At 37.7% G+C, this 19,444-nt stretch overlaps 1 protein-coding gene across 7 annotated transcripts in view; it reads left to right on the forward strand.

Annotated features, from left to right (window-relative positions):
- The window catches only part of LOC110977378 (transcription factor 12-like), a 219,064-nt gene that overhangs the window by 114,588 nt on the left and 85,032 nt on the right, over positions 1 to 19,444 (forward strand). For all 7 annotated transcript variants that reach the window (XM_022231438.2, XM_022231442.2, XM_022231440.2 and 4 more), the window contains 3 exons: positions 13,160 to 13,295; positions 13,775 to 13,815; positions 15,871 to 15,973. In XM_022231438.2, the coding sequence (XP_022087130.1) occupies positions 13,160 to 13,295; positions 13,775 to 13,815; positions 15,871 to 15,973 (280 nt within the window). The remainder of the gene's footprint in view (positions 1 to 13,159; positions 13,296 to 13,774; positions 13,816 to 15,870; positions 15,974 to 19,444) is intronic.

Below are 19,444 nucleotides of genomic sequence, written 5' to 3' on the forward strand. Positions count from 1 at the left end.
TTTGTATAATTGGAAATATTTGTGCTTTGAAAGACGTCAAATGTCAGGCTTCTTTATCTCAGTTCTGGGAAGAGGCCTTCTGGAAAATAACAGCATTTATGTACATGTACTTCTTACAATGCTAGTTGCACAATGCATTGACAACTAGGGTTAATGTTGCACAGTACTGTGTTGCTGCCATTCAGTTGACATTTGCACGCTTGTCATTTATGGGTTTACAATGTAAACATCCCAAAAATCAAATGTTAAATCACACATTGGATGTTTTGGTAAAACTGTCATGGCTGAGGCAAATTACAAAATTAAGTCTATTTTGGAATGCCAGAGAATTGATGTCCCAGTTCATTGTACATGTACATTACATTCATGGGTAAGGCTGAATGTGGTCATGGAAGATTTCCATGGAGCTGGGGTAGTTTATCCAATTGCAACAGCACAGCTTTGTAACAAGCATGCAACTTTTTCTACGGATCCACGGATTTCCACGTTTTAAAAAAATCTGTCTGCACAAAAATAATATCTGTGTGTTTGGGCTTGTTTCTGTTGCGCCGTGGTGCTGGCCGCGGCAGCATAGCGTGCACGGAGTTCCACTTTTCAGTACACATTAATGAGCACTAAAACCTCGTCTGGCCCCCTGTTTGTGCATGCGTAAAATACACTAAAAATGCAGGACACAGACTCGGCACCATACGTGCAAGCACCCTCTGTCAACAACAAGCCAATAGTCCCGTGCCCCATTTTTTCCTGACGTTAATGAATACGTCGTTATATGTATACTATACTGCTTCTGGGGCCGGCCGCAAACGTTGAAAACTTTAGTGGCCCCTAGGTGGAAAGCTCCTTCAGTGTGGTGAGCGCTGTCATACTGCAAGTGGAAACATTCAGTGCAGTGCAAACAATCAAATACTCTATTCTAGCAAGCCACAAACCATCTCTTGCACGGTTTTTGAAGAGTGACTTTCTTCATGAATCAGGGAACACATCTCTTGTTGCCAATATAAGGAAAGCAAGGGCAGAATCCCATAGACAGCTTGCAGATTAAAGAGCCACTGCACAGCACCAACTTCAATATTCCAAGACCCCAATGTCCAAAAAAGAGCACTAGAGGTTGCAGCAAAGGTTGCCAAGAGAGCCAGATTAAATCACATGGAAAGGTTGAAAACATCCAAAAGAAAGATCCATTAGACAGGTGGGAATATCAATTTTATGTCACAGGTTTATTTCACAGAATGTACCTCTCATAATAAGTTCAAAACAAATCACAAATAAGAAGCATTTTGTGTATTTTTAAAGTAAAGTATGCCATAAAAAGTTTTATATCTTTCATTCAAATTTCATTTCAATTGGGGCCAAAAACTGCATAGAATGCACCACAGAGCATGTAAAATTCAAAATTTTCCTGCCCCATGCCAAATTGGCTTTGCGCTTCAAATTGAAGAGTGGCAAGCCTGTTGTAAACTTTGGCAAGTAATGTGTAAAATGCCTCATAAAAAGGGCAATTCCAAGGTTAGTTTCGTTGCATTTTAAGCAATGTTGCATCACTCTTTGGGCTTCTACATCAACAAGTGTAGGGATGATTTCTCCAAATTGGCACCGTCATTACATCTTAGTTAACACAGCTGTTATTGGACATTCATAAATACCTCAGACATCCTTATTCAACAATGTGCAACTTGACTGTGTATTACCATCTGATAATGGCCACTGAGAATGCCTGCTGCATGAATCATGTGCTGGCAGTGGCACCTGGATACGAGACAGTTTAAACTATTCTGATTGGTCAAGAGTCTGTGTGTACATGGCTTGCCACGCGCTCACCAAATCCATATAAGGAGATTCTTTTGGACAACGTGCACAGGGTATATACCGTAGAATGGACGGGGCTGTTCGGGAGAGTGAAAGTAAAGTTCTTAAAAATCCATCATATATTAACTTCTCTTCTTGGACGCTCTTACTAAAAGGGTATTTATGAATGGGAATAAAGATGTGCTTTGCCAGTCTTAATCTAACTTTTAAGACCGGCGCAGAAGACTGAATACTGATAATAATTAGTTGTGTCCATTCTCCTGAGCCGGTCTTAAGCATGCGTTAAGTTTGAATAAGCGTTAATACAATTTCAATTGAATTTAGTAGTTTGAAGATTTAGTGAATCAGCAGTGAAATGGAACAAATCCGCTTAATTGTTAATTCACGTGAATGAGCCATAGCTTTAAAAAATCAACAGGAAATCCTATAATACATGTACCTTTCTATTTGCAATGCACAGCATTCGTCAGTTGAATTAAAAAAACCAAAACCAAACTTTGATAATTATTCTCATGTATGTGTACCTGTTCACTCTTGTTTATTATACACAAAGAGCTTGCACTTACATGTGCCTGTGTAGTAAGCACAGATAGTGCATTGGACCTTTTCCCCTGGATTTGGAAACTAAAAAGGCTCATGTAGAAATCCTAGTTTAGTCATCAAGTTGTTAAAACTGTGACTTGCCATGCCATTTCTGGCAGTATACATGTAGTTTTCTTGTCAGTGATAGAGCAGTGCTGATTAAATAGTGCGGTCATTTCTCAAATTTGCAGATTTTGAGAAAAACAACAGTTTCCATTTACATACAGGCCACTTTTTGAGTGACTTCAATTACAATGTGTCTCAATTTTGGGTTGGTAATCCCCATGCAGCCTTCTGGAATTCCTGTTATTAGTTTGATTCAAAGTAACCTTTTGATATTCAAACTGAATTCTGTACATGCACTATTTTATGAATTGATTTTCAGCAAGGGAATCACCATGTTGTCAAGTTGCCATACCGTCTGAAAATATATTGGTACATGCTTAGTTCTGTCACACAGAAAGCAAATTCACTTGCACATATACACATACCCTTGAAAAAGGCACATAAACTGAGTGTTTGAGATATTTTATGCTGTGAACTATTTATGCGTAACATGTATTCACATTAAACATTAGGATTTTTCCTTCTTCGCAAAATAAGTTAATTTTTTTACGTGCGTTTATTCAAGTTTGCTTGTAAAACATGCAATACAAACATTTTGCTATCTGCAATTCTGGAATGGTCTTATGCTGTTTCCATGTATTGTGAAATTTGGCAATTTTTTGTTGGGTTCTTTAATCATGGGCTTGCCTTCACTCCTGTACATGTATGAATTGCTCAGTATCAATTGTAGCAATTGCTCATTCTCAATGCACCTAAGTAATCAGTGTAGTGTGTAAGTCATTCAGTAAGCTTCTCTCATTTTGTGGGATTTTGTGGGATTCCAATAGATTTGGCAGTCAAGCACATGTAAGCCAGTACCTGTAGCAGTATAAGGGGTAGTGCTAATACTGCTTGGAGGAGTTTAAGTGCAAACGACTGTAGCCATGTTCCTGTTGGATGTTCTCTTCCAAGGCCACAGAAACTTATCGTGATGTTCCCTCATGCCAGTCTACTGCACATTCCCACTTAGACTTTTATAACTACTTCGAAAATATTCTTTGTGTCAGACAGATAAAATATCAGACTTTGCAGGAGCTCTGCAAACTACCTTTGACTTTAGGCGGATATGATTCTGTAATTTGGCTTCATTATTTTCCTGCTAACAGTGTATTAGATAAGCAGCTATCACAGTTTGGTACACCGGATGTTGAATACATACATTTGTAGAAAAAAAAAATAGAATTTTATTTTGAGTTTTCAACCAATATTTGGAGACTGCGCATTTGTTGTTTTCTTGTTTGTGCTAACTGAACACCTTCCACTTCTCTATATTCAGCATTTTTACTGATATTTAAATATCAGTATATCTAAAAAGCCATTACATCTGCGGTGTCTTAATCAACAAGCGGATGAGAATCATGCTCGTAACTAAGATATCATAGGGTATGTTCTCAATATAGCTGTGTGGAAATTTTCTGGAACCACTTCCTGCATTGTATTGTTACTGTTACATCACAGATGTGGTAAGTTAACAGGAACATCAGTTTGGCCTTGTGTCCCCATTTGATTCAGTTTTGTCATTTGGCTGGAAAGTGGCAGTACATGTAACTTAATCAAAAGAGTCGAATGGGAACATTGCTTATGGTGTACAAGTCCAATTAATATGAGAGTGATAGAAAGTATTATATTGTCTACCCATGCATGTCATCCCCACTTGCACTCCTGTAGAAATGAGGCTGCTTGTTACCATGTAATTCAGTATTTGTAAGAAGATATTTAGGCTACACATTAACCAGTCTGCTGCATATTGCTAGGTAGCATCTCATGCATGTACATGTACGTGTATGTGTAAAATCTCTCCAGATTTTTTCTGAAAGGAAGTTTTTTCTGTAAATTCCTGGAAACTGACAAGTCTGTGTAATTAATATTTAGGGACAGAAAGCTTGCAATACAGATACTAGAATCATTAAGTACTGAAGGGATGGCAAAGAGTTCTCTACAAAGCCTTTTTTGTACTTGACCTTTCATTTTGTAAAACTGAGTGTCCAACACGTTTGAATGCTTTGTCTTCAGAAATTGTCCTTGTAAACAGTGTTCAACATGTGGGGGTATCTCCCAGCTCTCATCCAACACAGCTGTTGCTTCAACACTCAAACATATTGATTTTTCTTGCTGCTGTGTTTTTCTGCATTTTCTCACATTGCAGTACAGCCGTCACTGTATGGTAGAGCAGTCAACCAACAAGACTATAACCAAATGGGTTGAAGAAATATCTCAGGGAATTTTAACAGATGTGCCTGGTCCCATCACAGGAATAGCTTTCAAAGGGAATAGAAATAAATGAATTATTGACTGTTCATTTTGCGCTGATTCTCTTCCTGTGGAATTGTCCTTGGAAGTCTTTAGATTTGTGTTGACTGGATGTGTGTCAAGTTTCTGCTTGGCAGTGATTTGGGGAATCAGCAGGTATCATTGTCCAGCATTTCTGGTTGCCATTTGTTTGGGTCTGTCCTGTTGAAAGTTCTAAACTTAAGCCATTTGCAATCTGTGAAGCGATTAAATTCAAAGACAGCCATTAATGAATGGGGGGGGGCACAGTGAGAGGCAGCTTGCTTTTTAGCTTTGAAATGTGTGGGTCCTATATTTATATACTCAGTAATATAACCTTCAGTAAATGCTACAAGGGTTGTGATGCCACTTCCACCAACTTTTAATCAAGCAATGCCAGACAAGACCTACATATGCATTGTGGAAGTGCATGTACAGTGAAATGCTGCAGTAACAAACATTAGTATTCATTATAGAGGTTATTTGGTATTGCTGTTTTTGGTCACTGATGCACCTGTTCCTGTATCCAGCCCATTTAAATGTGTGGCGACCTCTCTCGGGAATGTTTCTGCATGAGGATTTTGGCCTAACACTTCCAGAGCAAAAATTCAAATTAAAAATGAACAATACTGAAATTTGTACATTTGTACATTTCCTTCAGTATTTCACAATTTAGATAGTTTTCATTGGAAGACACATCACTAAAAATGTTTTCCTTGATTCATTGCTTAATTACTGCAACACAGTTACATGATAGTGGACCAGGAACTATTCTACCGGTGTAGCACTGGGTGTGGGTCAAAATGGTGCATGCCCAAAGTTGCCAGTGTAAAAAATCAAAAAGGTCAGGTAAACAATGTTGAAATGATCGAAACGAAACCTACGAATATGTAAAGAATATTTCTGCGAGACAAGTTGCAAAACCCCATTGACTTTTTACACAGCTTTCTGGGGGCCACTTGCTGACTACACAATCTTACATCTTCATCAAAGTTGCATCAAGGAATGACCATTATACCTAAATATGTTACAGGTAGAAATTGAGGTGATGACATCATCACGAGTCACGTGACATAATCTTAAAGGTACTTTCTTTAAAGTTCAATAACTAAAAGACTTTGTGTTTGAAGATGGGGATTCGTTACTGATGATAATTATGGTCACATTTATATTAAGGTTATCAGGGGTTATGTGATATCCCATAAACATGTGTTACATTTCAAACAGACCTAGTATTTCTTGTTCAATTTGCATATCTGTCTCTTACATTGTTTTGAACACTCACAGCACAAACTAGAATGATCACCATTCTTAACAATGGGGTAAAACTGAATTAAAGTTGTACATTTCTGAGGTGAATAAGGCAAATTAAATTGAACTTGCTTGTCTACAAAATTACCAGAGCTTTTTAAAAGTCATGATTTTGTTTTTTTTGAAAGCTAAGTATAATCATTCTTTTTTAGAAAACATACATGTAGTTTGTCATAAAAGCTCTCTGGATTTGTGTTTTTTGTGTTTATTGGGCAATAGGCATAATCATCCTGTGTGGTACATGTACCCAAGCTTTACAGAAGTCAGTCAAGATGGATTGTAAAGCCCGTATCCAGGGGAAATTGGAAAAACTAATGAATGGCAGTTATTTAAATGCCAAGAGGGAGAAATACATGAATACAAGCAAGAGGAGATGACCACTGTATCATACATATTGTACACCAGTTAGAAGTATTTGTAGTATTTGCTGTGATGTGGGATCACCGTGTTCAAGACGTCACATCCCACATTACAGCAGTTTACAATTGTTAAATATAACTTGGACCCTGTAAGGGATGAAACTCAAGATATCCTAGCAATAGTCGTAGTGTTTTTCTTGCAATTAAATACAAAGTATTGCTGTGACCAGGAAAAAGAGAGAGAAAAATCCCTGATATTAGACTTACTTTTGCCATTGTTAATAAACTTTTAAAATTTTGACACACTTTTAAATTCTGACACACTGTTTCATTATCCAGTAACTTTGTAATTTATTCTCCTCCCTCCAATACATCAGTTTTCAAAGACTTGGTACCACTTTGGCTAAGACTAGCCAGCAAGATGTTGACTACTGCTGGAAAGTTAGGTTTATAAGGAACAAAATGCACTATTTCATCACTGGGAGTGATCATGAAATCTTGTAAAATACACTTTTGTACAAATGCCATACTAAAAAGGATTCAAACAAAACACAAAATTTTGTAAACAACAGAGCTATTTATTCACAAAATAACCCCAGAAGAAAGCGCCCATTCAGGGCAACGACTGTACATATAAATTTAAGGCACTCAGTGTAATGCAAGCAACTGCACAAGCATTAAATTTGATGTTGTTATAAGATCATACCAAACACCAACAGCTGCATGAATATCTAATTTCCTATACCTCAGTACACAAATTGTTAAGGATGCAGTTTACCAGCGACAAATTGCCGTGGCGATCATAGGGTACAAAGGGGTTTCATGGTTGTAAAATAGATGATGTGTAGCAAGCGCTCACTGCGCTCAGGTTATGGACATACTAGGCATGCCAGAAAGAAGTATGGAAGGGCTGCATAGCACTGTGATCAGAATATCGACAAGAATGTGAGATTAAATCAGTGCGCTGAAATATATGATTGCCGAGCTTTCGGTTACTGAGTACCTTCTTCAGGGCAAGCAGATTCAGTTCTGAATGAACACGGACAAATCCACGTTCATTCCCCCTGGATGCAGCATTCCAAGTTCGAAAATGACGCGCTGCTCCAGTTCCTTACGCTGTACATCAGATGGCGCTTTTCGCAGAATGCAGAAGTTTACGTCACCAAGGGAATGTGGCGGCGCGCAAAAGTGCTGCGCAACAGTGAGACCAGGTGTTTGTTGGTGCACACTGCGCAAGTGTTTTGCGAAGCGGTCACCAAGGCGACGCCAGAAAGAGGTAATTGGCCAGATGTTACAGCCCTGGCAGTTCAAACTCCTTCTGTGTCCTTCTTCTATGTTCCAACCAACTTTGCCACAGACGTCTATTCAAAATACAATTTTGACAATTTTCAACCTGTCGGGAGAGGGCGCTTGAGATCTTTATGATGTCACTGGTAGATGATTACTGGCCAGAGACTAACACTGTTCAAAGCAAGTTCATATCTATCAACAATTTTGAATGATAAGCCTCTTCCATTTTCGACCTAAAGCAAGGGTCAGGGAACTTAACATACACAAAATGAAACAGAGAACTCAATTTTACTATCACTTTACGGTTAACACTAAGTCACTGGAAGTTATTGTTGATTTTATATAGAATTTTAAATATTAAAATTCAACCATTATTGATTGATTGTAGTTTGACACCTGATTATGTTATCATGACATCATTATTAGAGGAACATCTCTTCCTTAAGGTCATTCTTTGGTGTAACTGTGGGTAAGATCCAAGATTGCTAATTGAACAAAAAGGCCTCTTGAAACTCTGTACATAGTCAATAGGAAAAAATTAAATGTTCAAAATTCAATAATAAATCAAAAGATCACATTAAAGAAACGCTATCATGACGTCACTTTACTAAAAAAAAACACCAGTGCACTCTGGTTTTCCTGTGGTGTAACTTTGATGAAGACAAATCACTGCCAAGTGACCAAAATGACCCTTGAAATGTGTGTACAAAATGAATGCGGCAAAATAAATATTCAAATCTACCGGTACATAATAAATCACATGATGACGTCACAGTGATGTCATGCTTTGAGGCACACCTTTGCTACATGGTTTTTGTTTGTGGCAAACTTTTGATGAAGATCCAAAATTGCAAAGGGACTAAAGTGGCGTGCTTAAAACTGTGTGCAAAAGGAACAGGATTTTCCGTGAAGAACAGTGACAAGAATGAAGAAAAAAATCTTGACAAAAAGAATGCCTTTTTGCAACTGACTAGCCAGTGATAATATCAAATTATGTATGTACATGTTTTAGGAGATGGCTGTCTCTGAATCCTATTAGAAAACATCACTTCTTAATGAAACCTGCAAGAGAAGGCAGGAGCTGGGGTGGTGGCAGGCCAATTGAACCAGCGTGCATTATTTGCTGTAACAGAATGACCTACACAATGTACCGGTACATCCCACCCCGCATTACATATGATTGGTGCCTTAACCCTTCGCTTGATTGGCCAAAACACTTGGCTGTGATTGGCTTACACTCTTGACTGTGATGGGTCAAAACTCTAAACTGTGATTGGTCCAATCTATGAATTCTAGAATCCTGCACAGAATCCCAACTTTGTAAAAACCCCAACTTTTTAAGGGTTAAAACTACAACATAGAGGGGCATGTTGAGTGTGTTAACAGTGCAGGTATGCCAACAATACTGACAGCTGTTTGAACGACGAATATAACCAAACAGGACAGTGTGTGAGTTGTTAAACAAAACTACTTTAAATCATGAGAAGCATGTGAACTCACGTTTCACTAAGTATAAAGTATTTGCTCATTCATGTAGCTGCAACTTTTTTATGGTACTGTACCCTAAAAGGAGAGTTAAAGCAAATACATGTATTTTACCTGCTATCTAGTCATTAATCTTGAATAAACCAGTCACAGAATTATAGGTTGAGTATTTGACCTTGCTGTATTCTTTTTACTATGGTCACATAACAGCAAACAAAAGCCAGCAAATTTCATCTCTATTGAGTTGGATCTCATTGGAGGCAGGCCACAGCAACAGATGGCTGCATTGTGATTGGCTCTTGGGCCTCTGACACTGCCTGAAGAACATCATTATCTCAATGGCATTTCACTTTTTCAGCATAAATGAAAAGGGGAGAAAATTCTGATAAATCATGGCATAAGGCATACCTGTTCACACGTTGAGGTTTTACATGACGAAGTCTGAAGCTCATGTTTTTCATCCTGGTTGTACCCAGGATGCACTTCAATTTTGGAACAGTTAAGTTAATGAATGTAGTGGCCACTTTTATGTTACAGCACAAAGATTGCTCAAAGTAGTGGTAGTTTTAATTTGAAGATTATTATTTGTTTATCTATGTGCACATATATGTACATGTATATACTATATACATGTATGCCTGTTATGTCAAGGGAAAATATTCCTTGTGCTGTTGTAACTGATGAATCTTTGCTGATAGTATGGCATCTGAAAATTTCAAAAGTAATCCTCTAGTTTTACCGGCACTTACTAGTAGGAACTAATTGATAAGGTATAAACTCTACAAGTTTAAGCAAAATAATGCCTAGGCCTTAGGAATTCATACATACAGTATCTGGCAGTCTTGCACACATTTAGCAGTGTTTATCATATTGTTCAATTTGATAAATTTTATGAGAGGAATTTGCATTGAAGAACACTCGTATAGTTGCACTCTGCATGACTGCATGCACTGCAGGTCACTGCTAGACTTAGACAAATGCGCATGTACATGTATGCACTGACTAGTGTGGAGGATGGTGCCATTGTAAAACCATGCTGACTGAACACACAAAGGGATCTGCTCACTGTAAACACAACAGGCTCTGCTTACTTTGCCTTCAAGTTGGTACAACGAAGGTTTCACTGTGTGTGAGTGGTGTACTGTATATTATGTGGGTCTAGCGCGGATGATACTTTTTCATGCGGACTGCATTGTCATACACACCTATTCGTCCTACAGTCTACATTTACATCAATCTCCAAATGTACCTTGTGTATTCCAAATCTATCTGCATCAGGAACTCTATCACGTGTACTGTAGAATCTTTCAAACATGTTGTTCTTAGAAAACCTTGTAAATGTTGAAGACTGCATGACTTTGGTGAGTTGTTATTGGCACTCATTTATTTTTGTCATTTGAAAACAGTTCTAATGTCGCTTTCTTGAATCATGGGAATTGTGCAGTATATTGTCAGTTGTACTCAGCCGTACATGTACCTTTCAGTGCTTGTGTATATTATTTGCTTGTTGAGTTTTTAACTGTGGACTTTTTAGACCAGTAGTTGGCCTTGTTTATGTACCCCAACGGATTAGATACATAGTGTACGTTAGTGCATTTGTGTGTAGAAAAGTGCATGTCTATGCTTGCTTGTTTCATGCAGTTCACTTCAACAAATTATAACCAATGTATAATTCTGTAGAGTACACTGAACATGACTGCATCTGAATTACAGATATGGACATGTACATGGATACATTCACAAGTGTACATGTATGCAAATACTTGAAAATTATGTTTCAAATCAACCCAACCTTGCGTTTTTATGTGTTTAAACACAGACAGCACATACAGGAGTCTTTTAGTTTATTGCATTTTGTAGTCATTGTCATTAGCCATTATTGTAGAAGAATTTATTGTACATGTATGTGCAAAATTAATGCTTGTACATGTACATCTGTTCAGTAAATAAGGGGAATAAAAGTGTTGTGGAGTGCGTATTAACTTGTTTATAACCGGTGTGGCTCAGGCCATTCCAGCAACCAGGACTTTGACTGGTTATAAACCGCAAGTTGCCACTTTTTTATGCCAATTCGTAAAACCTTTTTGTTAAACTAGTAAAAGAAATCTCAAAAACAAGCAAAAAAATAAGTTTCATTCTGCAACCATGCTTTATATTTGCTATCCATGATCAGAGCCATTCATCAAAAAGCAAAGATTTAATTACTTTATCAGTAATATTTATTCTAAATGTAACATTGCATGAAGTAAATCATAAATAAATATAATATTAGTGTAAAAATAAGCCACACTAGATAAAGGTTTCCTTTTTATTTATCTACAGAGTATGCTCTCTAGAATAATGACTGAATACTTGTACCGTAGATTGTACCGTACCAAGGGACGTGTACGTTTGTGTCAGGGAAACACTGAGTTTCTTAGATAGAAATGTATTTATGGCTACTGCAGAAACATGACAAATTTAAAGTAACATGAATGCAAACATACTCGTTTCTGTAGTGGGTATTATCAAATCATAATGGGCATTGTCAAATGTTAATACACAGTCACATGACGCGTTGTCGGCCAATAGGAATGGTTAAACTGTCCCAGGTGTTGATAAATATGTAGTAATACTACTCAAAGTCATTTAACCTGAGTAGCGTGAAACACTGTCTGAAATGATTGTCATATTATTTGTGAAGGTCAAATCGCTGTACTTCTAATTTTTAAAAGTTTTTTGTTTAGATGAAGAATTATGAGGCTGTAGTGTGTACTCAAGATATCCTAGGGTCCATTCACATTTGACTCTTGCAAACCCAATTTGCCCACATCAGTGTTGTATTTGAGTCCATCCACAAGTCCATCCACAAGTCCAGTCACAAGTCCCTGCACAAGGCTCGTCACAAGTAACAGGGTGAACAATGACAAAAGAATGCTTTTTTGTCAGCTTATTTGAATAGCTTGTGAATTGGGTTAAGATGGAATGACTTGTGATGGACTTGCAGGGACTTGCGATTGACTTAAATACAACACTGTCCCACATGTACAGGTTACATTAGAGTTTACACTAGAAATGATGACATGATTATGTCATAACAGTTATGCTTGGTCTTAACATTCTTTTCAAGATACTTACTCGTCAAAACAGGACAATTTCACAGCTCTGAGTTATGTCATGGAGATTTGCACTGTGCTGTGAATTTCTCAGATGTCATCATAATGCATTTTTCTAAGAACATACTTTCAACATAAAACAGTATTTTAACTTCTAGGATAATTTCTCGTTTTCATGTAAGTTTCTTCATAGGAAGTTTAAATGCAGCGATTGGCAGATACACTTCACAGTGTCATTATTTGATATCTATTTCATTTCGGGGTAATATTTTCTTATGACAGTGAGTTTGGAAATCATTACAAGACATACATGTATATGTACCAACATATTTCCCACAGGAAGACAAAGCAAAATATACAATAGAAGAGCTTATTTCCAGAATGAGATCAGCACCATTTTGGTCCTCTGGGCTGGCTCCAGCCAGTTTCTGTGTGTTTATTTAGTAGTAACCCCCCAAAAACAAAACAAAAAAACCCTAAGTGAGTCAGAACAGTGAAAAATAATATTTAAGGGGACCTGGTACCCTCTTTTTGTTTTTAAATATTCAATAATTGTGGAAACATTGCTCAATTTTTGAATGGCGTATATATCATTTTGAAATGAAACCCTTCAATTGCTACTCTGTCTCACACAATTAAAGGCAGTCAGAACACATCGGAACAGTTATGTACGTGATTCAGTTACAATCAGTCCACCATCTGTAATTTGTAAGAAAACAATTTGTGACATTCACATATTGTACTTGTACCTGTAAGTGTATGACTTGCGACTTTATTTGTTTAATGATAAATTTACATTCAGTTGGATTGCCAATATTTGATTCTAAATACATGTATATTACTTTTGTTTGTTAACAGATTGGAATGTCAGCTCTAACTAGTGACATGTCCAGTGGTAGTTCACTTTCACCTCATACAAAGCCTGGTTCACCTTATTATTATAGTCCTCACCCCAGACGCAGACCGCTTGTGCCTGAACATCCTACTTTTGCAGGTAATTTGCCAATGTGAAGAAGTTGTTAAGAGCAAAAGCACAACTCTGTCTGCTTCCTATTTTCACACATTTAACCACATCTTACTGAGTAGTTGGAAAACTGGCACAATGCTAAATTATTGTTAGATGTTGGACATTTTCTGGTCATATACATGTACCTGCTTTGTCCAAATAAAAGTGGATGTGGTTAGTTAGAGTGGACAAATGACACGTGTAACATTGAAAATTACAATAACAGAAAACTAGTCACACTGATGTTTACTAATCTCAGTACTGGTAGTATACCCCTAATAGTGTATGCCAATTTAAGTTACAGATTTGATACCCTCTAATACATTTCACTGTCTTTCCAGTTTTAAATCAATTTATACTATAAACTGTTTTTTAGTATTTCAGCACATCAATAGAAGGATGCTTTTGATTTTTCGAATGAAAGTTGTGTCAAATATTGAAGTTTTTGTAATCTTTGTAATTTTCAGGGCCACATAAACGAAGGAAAGGTCCCGCAGGAGGGCTAACAGTAAGTAATAAATTAATATTAGAAACTTCAATGTAACTGGGAGTGCCCAGAAATTCACTCTGCAAAATAATGTGTATGCTTTACTCTGATTGTTATCGAAGCATCAGAATGTTTTTGACCTCATAATAAAATGTTGTAATTTATAACTTCTTTACCAACAGGAAACCTCTACACACACTATTCTATATTATAATTTCAATTAACTGTTTTGAAGAAATTATTTAATCACTTTGTGTGAGCGCTTAAATTTTACCCATATTCAATGTTGTTCACACGTCAGCGTAATCTGAAAATCATCTGTACTGTCCCATTATCTGTGACATCAAGATTTCATATGTCAGAAATTCTGCTCTTCATGTGGTTCTTTCAAGAAAATAATTTTCAGATTACCCAAAATCCCTAATGCTGCACACTTCAAGGAAATTTATTAAGCTTTTTAATGTTTCAAAAAAAAACAACAATGAGGAGAAAAGAGAATGCAGAACAATCAGTTACTGGATTGAGAGGCCAATCCTCTGTGATGCTAAATGGCAGTTTAACACCACCAAAGTCCTCCTCACTTATTCCACTCTGCCTTTCACAGAGTGTCCCATCCTAGAATTGATTATTACAACCTCAGTCTGTTGTAGATTTAAATCCTCTAGGAGTCAAATTAGAATATGTTGCGTTCTGTCTTTAATAATGACAGTCTATTGTCTTCTAGTGAGGAAGTGTGGGACATTACTTTTACCTAGTATTTTATAGACTAATTATAGTATTTTTTGTGCGCTTTACCCTCTACGTATTGTTTGAATTTGTAGCTTGTTTACAATTAATTTTTGATACTATTAAGTAGATTGCATTGCAATTCCATTCATGCATACACTGAATAGTTTGGACAACAATGTAATCACTTCATCTCATTGTAATACCATTGAATTAGAAGCTGATGAAGCTAGATCCTCTTCAATACTGTGTGTCCTTGTTTTGCCAGATGGGACCCCATTATCATGCCGTTGATTTACTGGATTACAACTCGTTCACATCCGGAAACCAGTAGTTCAAATTCGTCACTAGATTTCTCTTATTTATACAAATCACAGCACACATGAGGACCTAAGATTAACAGGGCTTAATAGAATCTTTGTACTGCGCATTTCTTGACAACCTGTCTTTCAGTTTTTTCCTGTGTTTATGCAGTTTGTGGTTGTCACAATGTCACATCCAACAATTTTACAGTGTAGGATTTTTTTTAATTTGTCAATAATTTAGTCTTGATCTCTGTAGTATAAAGGCAACATGATAAACTTTATCTAATCATAGTCCACAGGGTTTTTTGGATTTTAGCTCCTGAAATTAAGAAACAAAACCAAATTATTCACAAGATTTAAAGTGCATTTCAAGTACATTTCAAGTAAGAGGTACTAACTGCATGATGTTAAGGGAAAAAAAGAAAGACCAATGCAGTCACTCATAAAGCACAGGAAACATCTTGATTTCAGACATATCTCCAGTCTGGTGACAAACTCAGTAAAACTGCATCTTACTTAAGGAGAACTTTAATCCTTCCAGTACTTTAAAGCTCTGAATTTAACTGCACATGAAATTGCAAGTCTTTAAATTAGAATGGAAAGAGAGTTAATACTACATGCAGGTCATCTTTCTGAAGCAACCATTTATTCAGGTTGACTCCAGCTAGTTCTAGTGCCATCTGGTTGGCATGACTCTGGAATGGCATTCTAAACCATTGTAATTTCCTGATGTAACTGCACTGGAAATCTGCAGTGTTACACATATCACAAAATTTGGCAATGGCTTACATGTTTGCATATATGCATCAAGCTGAAGATCACTTCACATTTGCACTGTAAAATGGAGATTCCAAATGGATATGTTTTATGTTGAACAAGTAAGTTTCTTTTTTCATGTAAGGTACAAATTCATGTGTTACTAAGCAGTTGAAATTTTTTCCTGACAGCAGTAGGTGTTTTAATAAATTGTTGTAAATGTTTGTCATGTTTGGCTGCATTCACGCACTAACCTTTAAGTTTGCATTGTGTTGTATTTGACTCTCAGGTTTACTCTCCCAATGGTCAAGATGAGTACCACCATTCGTCCGATCCATCCAGTTATCCTTCCCCTAAGCCTCCTGGCTTATACCCTAATGAGTACTTCATGGGTAAGCTGAAAATAAATATATCTGAAACTAAGGAAATGGAGCTTATGAAAGCAAACACAGTGTTTTACAACTGAACGTGAATCATCTGAAATAGGCACTTACAGGTCCAGTGATAGGGCAGTACTTACGCTTTTTATTATTTTTCCCCGAACTTTCCAGGGGAGCCACTCAGCAACTTAGTTTAGCCTTGCATTGAATTATTCATGTCAGGTCATGAGAACACTTAACAGAAACTTGAAAAAAAAGGCGTCTGGATCTTGAAAAATTCCAGTAAAGCGGCATGTTTAAATGGTTAAAACATTCCTTTAAGATACGCTGATGGATTATTTTATAACAGTTACCTATATTCACCTACTGATGAAAATTCATTCTATATATTTCACGTCAAGGGGAAAAATTGGCCAAATTTGTAGCGCTAAGGTAAGCGGAGACATCATATCATGCACACATTGTGACTGTACTTTGTGTAACATGAAAATGGCTCAAATTGTTTGTTTATCTTTGTTCATGGTAAATTCTTTGTTGCTGCCCCTAGACTATACAAGGGTATTTTGTGTGTGCCTAGCCCCTAGACTATGCAAGGATATTTTGTATGCCTTGCTCTGAGCATCTGAGAAAACCATGTTGGTTTCTACTTCAGTTTGAAAACTTCATGTCTGAACGTGAAGGATTTTGAAAGTCATTTGCTTAATTTCTGCTTTATCACTCAAGGGATTTGAGTAATGCGTATCCTACATTATTACTATAGTCTGCTACCCCAAATCAAACAAAATATCTAAGACCTTCCTTTGATAGTGTTTTGTCTGGACATAGCACCTTCTAACAGTGATGGTGTGTGATCATGGAATAAACTACCAGAGGTCTTGGAACTACGACTATAGCTGATGGTGCTCTGCCCTCAAGAAAAGGTGTTGAATGGTTTCTGATGCAGTGCTCCCAGAATTTTCAACCTGAGATTTTTTCGGCTGTGTGTACCCAGCAACACTCCAACAGAAATTTATGCTTCTCAGGACCGCTAAAATGCAAGCATCGAGGTGGAATAAGCATAGTGAATTCAACATTCATCCTGTCAGGGTGGAGTGTGTAGAGCCAATGATTTTCCGTTTCAAAAATGGGTATTTTCTGCTTCGCCAAATCCCGAATTCCGCTTCAGAAATTCAAATTCCATTTCAGTATTCATACCTTTGTAAGCATGAAATAGGACAGCAAGTTTTAAACTGTGCATGGAAACCCCCTCAAAAAACGAATGAAAATCAACAAAAATAACAACAACAAATATTGTTTGGAAATACTCTGCAAAATTTCCAACTTTTTTTTCATTTCTGCAGTGAAAATTAAAACAAAAATCAGGGCAATACATACTGCACACCTTACCCCTTGATTTTCCACCGGCACGTGATCGCCAAAAAACTTGCTACGATTAATCAAGGGATAATTCCTGTGCCACTCCTTGTGTATGAAATCAGATTACATACATGTACATGTACAGTGAAGTCACATAGTAGGTCTTACATGTAACAGTCGCTGATCACAATATTTTAATGTTAGACATCAACCCACCATTTTATTTGGCAGTAGTGCGACAAAATTCAGAAAGTTAACATTAAATCTGAGCCTTAAAATGTATGTTTGTGACTGAAAACTGCACTCTATTGAAAACTTCCGAGGGCCTGCAGTATCATTGTTTTGCCATGCAGTACTAGCCTTGTCTCAAGGCATCCATGCGGATTCCCAGACTTAATTCCCCACGTGTGCAATAGTCATATGTGTGAGTAAGGACTTGTTTACGCCTTGATTTCATTGCTAGTACAGTGCGCTTGTAAACAGCCGCTGTGTGTATGCACAGTGTACCGTACCGCGCCGCTGTGCTGTGCCGGCTGCCACTGCATGCATTGGGCCCACGCACACCATAGTGCTTGCAAGTATCAGCACTGGCGCAGTGTGGACGACCCAATCATGTTGTGGAGTGGTGCAATTTAGCATGTTTCCAGCGTACCGGTATTTCGTTCATTAAAAGCAAGCATTTGAATAGGGTTTGGTAGGCATTTATTTCTTAGTACTTTTCAGATAGTTTTCTTTACTCTTTAAGGTATTCTTTGAGGGAAATTTTGCAAGTTCCATTTCAAGCAGTGGATTCCATTTCAAAGTATTCCGAGAATTCCATCCATTTTCCGCGATAGCAGAAAATCATTGGCTCTAAGTGTGCCCAGTTTGAACATCACACATTGTTACGAAGATTTGTGCGACGTGTCTGAAGAAGCTGTTGTAACGACACAGATGCTCATGTTCTTTGCTGAGAGTAATGGCTTGCTGAAGTTTTGGATAACTTCCAGGCCAGATGGTTTCAGCCGCACACTTCAGGGATGTTCTGGAAAGTGGTCAGCCAGACAGTGCTTAGTTTCACTGATGTAGAACATGCCACAGCTGCCTACACTATGATTTGTCTTATCCCAATAAATGCAAAGATACGATTCCCACAGAATATCCCTGCACCTCCACCAAATTTGCCACGAGGATGCAATGATACAACAACGGTGTGAAGTTATGTGTTCTTCCATCAGTGCGGATATCTGCCGTCTGTTACAGATGCTGCTTTTCACAGAATATCACCCGGGAAGCTGCCATGAAGCAATCCCCTCCCAAACAGTGTGATCATACTCCCTTGGGCTGACCTGCATGTACCACCCACTGAATTTGGCAGCCAGAGATATCCTCTTCAAGCATTTCAAGATACAGCAAGAAGCAAAACTTGTGTTATAATGTTGGTGGGATGTCTTGCATCTCCAGTCCCCTTGGCCATTTTGACATCAACGGCCACTATGGTTTGCACACACTGTGGCATGCTCCAAAACTAAGCTTTCTGAACTCAAAATCTACCTTGAGAAATGGTCTCTCATTTCACCTGATCTCAATAACCCACTCTTTTCACAGTATCTTATCCTATGGAAATCGGTGGAAGCTGATTTCTGGGGGTGACTCTTTTGTTGGAGGAACACAGTGGCACTGAGCAGTGCTTTGCTGTCATTGTGAAAATCTAACACCCGTAGCTCCATATTAAGTTTAGATGCCTAAAGTTACATAAATGTTAAGAAAGGCCTGTGAAGAACATCAGTAATGTCTTTGACATAGGTGGGCGATTGGCTGGCTATAGTTGACAAAACATGCACATGTACCTGCAAATAAACTCAGTGGGGCAATTGCATGTTCAGACAATGACCTGGCCTGGTTTATCTTTCTCGTTCATTTATGGAAGCCTATAGAAAACAGGTTCTGGGAAATAGAGTGATAAGTTTAGCTACATTATTAGTGGCTTGCTCCCCTGCATCACCAAAGGCCTTGATGGTTTCGGGCACAATGCCCTGGTCACAGGGGTGAGTCATGGTCAATCAGTCGGTACGAAGAGGTGTTCGACAATTGATGCTCCGCCACCAACATATATAGATCTTTAAGCCAAACTATAGGGGCCAGTGT

This window comes from Acanthaster planci, linkage group LG08 (genome assembly GCF_054643075.1).
Source record: "Acanthaster planci isolate LZ-2023a linkage group LG08, COTS_SCS, whole genome shotgun sequence".
Taxonomy (NCBI): Eukaryota; Metazoa; Echinodermata; class Asteroidea; order Valvatida; family Acanthasteridae; genus Acanthaster; species Acanthaster planci.